At 60.2% G+C, this 5022-nt stretch overlaps 1 protein-coding gene across 2 annotated transcripts; it reads right to left on the bottom strand.

Annotated features, from left to right (window-relative positions):
• CSF3 (colony stimulating factor 3) lies at window positions 976-3642 on the bottom strand. Of its 2 annotated transcripts, XM_013972126.2 has the most exons (5): window positions 3441-3501; window positions 3184-3338; window positions 2694-2801; window positions 2402-2548; window positions 976-2226 (listed from the first exon to the last, which is right to left on the bottom strand). In XM_013972126.2, the coding sequence occupies exons 1-5, from the start codon at window positions 3451-3453 to the stop codon at window positions 2062-2064; spliced, it is 588 nt and encodes a 195-aa protein (XP_013827580.1). In that variant the 5' UTR covers window positions 3454-3501; the 3' UTR covers window positions 976-2061. The 2 variants fall into 2 exon arrangements, with proteins under 2 accessions (XP_013827580.1, XP_013827579.1); XM_013972125.2 differs by having other exon boundaries at window positions 3184-3642.

Genomic DNA, 5022 nt, shown 5'->3' with positions numbered 1-5022 from the left:
TCGGTGCCCGTGTCTGGCGTGGGCGGAGAGCACTGTCTTCTCCTTGGTCCCCTGCCGTCTGGTGGTAGAGGAGGCAGGCGGAGAGTTCAGGGGAGGGCTGGGCCCAGCTTCCCGTGTTTGTCCACGCGGTAGGGGCAGGGCAGGGCACGGGAGCAGCTTGCCTTCCTCATACCTGCCAGCTGCCTCCCCCTGCTTGCAAAGTCTGATTTACTCTGCAAAGGGAAAGGTTTTGGCTGAGGGCCCCGCTGGTGCTGGGGTAGGGTGTCCTGTTCGTTCTGATGCTTCCCAGCCCTTCCAAGCCCCACCCAGAGTCTCACTGGCCCGGAGTTTCCTCTCCGGAGGAGGACTGACTTGGGGGATGAGGGGTGAGGGGGGTGAGGAACCACGGGGGATGAGGGCAGGAGCTCTGTTTAACCCTTCCTTGCCTGTGTCCCACATCTCCAAGCCCTGGTTTCTTCAGGACCAACCACAGGGGGGAGGGCACCCTGAGCTGCACAGCTGGGGATTCCAGCCCCCTCAGCCTGACCCTGCTTCTGAGGAGCCAGTGGGGAAGGGGAGTGGGAGGTGACTTGAGCCACGGACGAGAATCTTGGGAGGGGACCCGGGGACTGGTTGGCTGTCTGGGTGTCCTGGGTCTGGTGGTAGCAGCCCAGAAGCACATGTGCCTCCTTGGCCGAGAGGTCTGCCTCGGACCTGTGCTGTGAAGCGGCCCCTCCAGCCTCCCCAGATGTGAGTTCAGGCTGCGGGCTCCCCGCCAGGTCAGAAGCAGAGCTCAACGAGGGAGAGAAGCGCAGAGCCTGGAATTTGGGGTCCGATCCAAGCTGTCGCCCTGACTTCAGCTCCCTGGTCTGTAAAAGGCCCTTCATAATCCTATCTTTATGGGCAGCTGTAAGCACAGGAGGGGGAAGGTTTATGGAAGGTGGTAGACCGAAGCGAATACTAAATCCTCCTCGCATCAGGTCCACGTCCATCTGCGTCTGGACTGTTGAGCACCGCCAGCCCACTCTCTCCTCTCCCGGTACTGCTGACCCATCTGCTTCCTGTCCAGCCACTAGGCCGTGGCTCCTCGAGGGCAGGGACCATGCCTGCCTCATTAACTCCGCACCCAGCACCTGGCCTGGCGTCCATACCAAGTGGGTGCCAAGGAATGACCGTACCTCCTCTTCCCTCCCTCGGGCCTCGCCCGCCATTCAACTCCCCACCCGCAACCCCTGGCCAGGCACCAGCTGGACTCAAGAAGGAGGAAGGCCATTTACTGGAGACAAACACTTTATTATCGTGAAGTTTGGCTACAGGGAGAAAGTGGAGGCCGGGGTGGAAAGTGAACAGTTGAGTGTTTCTCTCTCACCTCGTCACACAAGCCCCCTCATCTTTCCTTTCCATGTTCCCAGTCTCACCCAGCAAGGCAGAGACACACGACCATCTGCCTAGCCCGAAAGAGAGTCAGAATCCTGACCCCAACCCCGGTGGGTTGGAGCAAGGTCATGAGCCTCATGGCGTCTATAGCGCATCCAGAAAAACAAGAGGCATCACTGATGCCTGGGCTCCCCACACGAGGAGTCAAAATGTGCCTGAAAAAAGTCTTAAAAAGAAGAAGTTTCCCCAGCAAATTCATGGGACCCCAGGGTCAAGCATCCCACTCCAGCTGCCTCTGCTGGGCTTCATGCCCGAATGCAGGGCTGGAGCCAGGGGGCAAGGACCCAGTCGGGGAACACTGCTGTTTAAATATTAAACAGGGCTGTCTCGTCTCCCACCTGGGAGACTTCCCGATGCTTCCAAGGGCCCCGAGGAGGGCACCCTCAGGGTAGGGGTTCACTGCAGCTTTCCCCAGAACCCACCGCGGAGCCAGACCTGGAGCAGCTACAAGAAGTAATACTTGGTATTTACCAACTCCCTCCCAGTCCCAGTACACAAGACGGGGAGTTTTCCCCACATGGAGGTGGAAGGAAGGACCCAGGAGCCTGGGGCTCCTTTCTGTGCTTCCCTGTCTTTAAATATTAGGTTTAAATAAGCATAAATATTAAATACAGAGATAAATACACAAGAGGGGAAGAGCTGTGCTCAGGGCTCGGCAAGGTAGCGCAGGCCACGGTATGCCAGCCCCAGGAAACGCTGCAGCTGGGAAGCAACCAGGACTCCTCCTGCTCGGCGCTGGAAGGCCGATGTGAAGGTCGGCATGGTGCCCTGGGTGGGCTGCACAGCGGGGGCCACCCCCAGGTCCTCCATCTGTGGGGGAAGGTGAGGTCAGCAGTCAGGGCAAGTTGGCACAGGGAGGGAAGGCTGGGGGCTGATGGGCTGTGGAAGATCCAGGGTTCACGGTGGAGCCAGGACAAGAACCAGGTCCAGGGACTGGGGACCAGCTCGGTTCTGGCCCTTAAAGCTTGCTCCCAACGAGACTCACCTGCAGCCAGATGTTGGTGGCAAAGTCGGTGACGTCCAGCTGCAGTGTGTCCAAGGTGGGAGCCAACTCTGGGGAGATGCCCGCCAGGGCCTGCAGGAGGCCCTGGTAGAGAAAGAGGCCGCCGTGCAGTTGGTCTAGGCAGCTTGTCTGGGGGGTCGGGTGGGAGAGTCAGGGGACGCCGCCTGGGATGCTCCCCTCAGGGCCCCTGCGTGGAGCCTAGAGAACTGGGGAGCCTTCCAGGTCAGCCTACCCTTCCGCCCCCTCATCTCCCTTCTCCCCTCGGGACACTCACCAGCTGCAGGGACTGGCTGGAGCAGCTGCTTAGGGGAGCCTGGGGGATGCCCAGAGAGTGCCCGAGCAGTACCAGCTCCTCCGGGTGGCACAGCTTGTGGGTGGCACACTGTGGTGGGAGGGATGCTGGGTGAGGGGCCAGCTCCTCCTCCTCCCCGAGCGCCCCCACCTCTCCACCCCCACACCTCCGCCTCCCCACCCGTCCTGTCAGGCTTCTCAGCCCCCTTCTTCCATCCAAGCTCCCAGCCAACCCTTCCCAGCACTAGAGGCTCTGCCCCCAGTTCCTCGCCAGCCGCCCTCCGGGCTGGGCCTCTCCTGATTCTCCTTTTCCCCCAGTGTCTCCTCTCACCGTGCGTCCCTTCCTGCTGCCCTTTCCCACGCTGCCCTTCAGCCCTGCTCTCTCCCTCAGCTCCCCCCCGTGCCTCCTTCCCTCCCTGCCCTGCTGCAGCGTCTGTCCCCTCCCTGTCCCCACGCTGGCCTCCCTCACGCACCAGCCTCTCCTGCAGCTCGGCGCCATCAGCCTGGATTTTCCTCACTTGCTCTAAGCACTTGAGCAGGAAGCTCTGGGGCAGGGAACGGGCAGGGCCAAGGGGGGTGGCTTCTTGCACCGTCCAGAGCGCGCTGTGCCAGAGGAGCAGCTGCAGGGCTGGGAGCAGACAGGGGCTCAGGAGAAGTGCAGACCTTTCTGGAAGCCCAGGCACCCCTGCCCGCTGCCACAGCTCTCCCCTCCCAGGACCCAGACACTCACCCATCAGCTTCATGGGGCTCTGGGCAGAAGGCTCAGCCAAGGGTCTGGGTGGGGCTGTAGGTTCTGGGTTCTGTCAGGGACCAGCTCCGGGGGCCTTTATACTCGAAAGCCCATGGAGGCCTGGGAGGAAATTACCTGGTGCTGCGACTAACGCTTAGTAATAGCTTCCCAAGTTTTATGCAAATTTGTTGTCCAGGACAATGCAGGGGGGTTGGGACCAAAAAAAAGTGTTTGCGAAAGTTTTGTGAAATTGTGGAATCTCTGATTCTTCTTTGACGTCTTGCCCCCCTCAAACTCCCTTCCTCCCCTCAGCCCCACCCAGGTCTGAATTGCCCCAGAGTGTTTGAACTAAACCTCTGAACCAAACTGAGCTAATGATAAAAAGGCCGGGAGGCTGGAGTCTGGTTGAACCTCAAGGAAGAGGCAGGCCTGGGGCCCTCCTCTGTCCCTCCCTCCCCTGGCATATCTCCTGGGTCAGCCCCATTAGCCACTCTGTAGGGATCCTTAAGCCACCTGCTCCCTAGGCCCCCAATTTGGAGAAGGAAGAAGCTAGTTTCCTCATTTCTATCCCCCCAGGTCCCAGGCGATAAGAGATCGTCTCTCTGATTGCCCTCTTGAGGGGCCAGAGGCCTGAGGTAGGGACGCTGGGGTCTGGCTGCCTGTCCCCACCCCACACTCTGATGGGCATCCTCCCGGTCTCCATCCTGAACCGATTAGCTGGGAACTCCCCAATCCCCCCATGACTCATCCCTTTGCCCCCGGAATCCTGGCAGAGACCAGAGGAAACCGGATGTCTGTCCCGGATGAAGCAAGACCCTTCGAGGCTCTTGGGTCACCTGACCTTGTCCCTCCTCCTCCTCTTGCACTGACCGCCCCCCACCCCCACCCCTGGCCAGTGCCTCAGCGCTTTGGAGTTGAGGGTCTGGGACAGGTGGCTTCCCTGGCGGGGTTCACTGCCAGCGGGCGAGTGTGTGCTGCCCTGAGGGGAGAAGGGCTGGGGTGAGAAAGAAGAAACCGCCTGGCCTCAAACCCAAGAACCACGCGCTGTCCAGGCTGGGAGAACTTCAGGCGTCTGTTCCAACACTGTGAACTGGGTCAGTGAATGCAGAGGCTCGCCCAAGGTCATGGGTAGCAGAGTCAGAGTTATAACCCAGATCTCTGCCTCGGGTCTGAGCGTTTTCCATAGGCCATGGGGCCTGCCTGGGGCAGTGTGGCCGACTGCATCTGAGACTGTCACTTTCTCTCCCAGTTAAGCCCACCAGGTGCCTTAACAGTCTTGGGAAGAGGAGTGGGTGTGTCTAACTGGTCCAGGCCATCTCTGGGGTGGGGGTGCCCTCTGGTGGTCACAGCTGGCAGGGCCAACAACCATGAATCAATTCATGTCCTGCCTCTGGTCCTGGCCACGCTGGACAGCCCTGGCCCTGCTGGACAGCCCTGGCCCTGACTCTACCTTAGGCCAGGACACTGATTAAGCCCAGTTCTATGCCCACCTTCATGGGAAGAGAAGGGTGAATTTAACAGAACTGTTGGGAGTCAGGGCAAGAGTTCTCACAATCATGCCTTCTCTCCCTCGCCTTAACCT

The sequence above is a fragment of the Capra hircus genome, chromosome 19 (assembly GCF_001704415.2).
Source record: "Capra hircus breed San Clemente chromosome 19, ASM170441v1, whole genome shotgun sequence".
In the NCBI taxonomy this organism is placed as follows: Eukaryota; Metazoa; Chordata; class Mammalia; order Artiodactyla; family Bovidae; genus Capra; species Capra hircus.
Note: the sequence above shows the minus strand (reverse complement) of the source record. Positions and strands in the feature narration are given on the sequence as shown.

Excerpts from the sequence above, each read along its gene's own strand:
- CSF3 (XM_013972125.2), bottom strand. The coding sequence starts at position 3,453 with ATGAAGCTGATGGGTGAGTGTCTGGGTCCTGGGAGGGGAGAGCTGTGG. Across the intron at positions 2,802-3,183 it reads CCGAGCTGCAGGAGAGGCTG|TGTGCCACCCACAAGCTGTG; the intron begins GTGCGTGAGGGA and ends CTCCCACCACAG. Across the intron at positions 2,549-2,693 it reads CCAGCCAGTCCCTGCAGCTG|ACAAGCTGCCTAGACCAACT; the intron begins GTGAGTGTCCCG and ends CCGACCCCCCAG.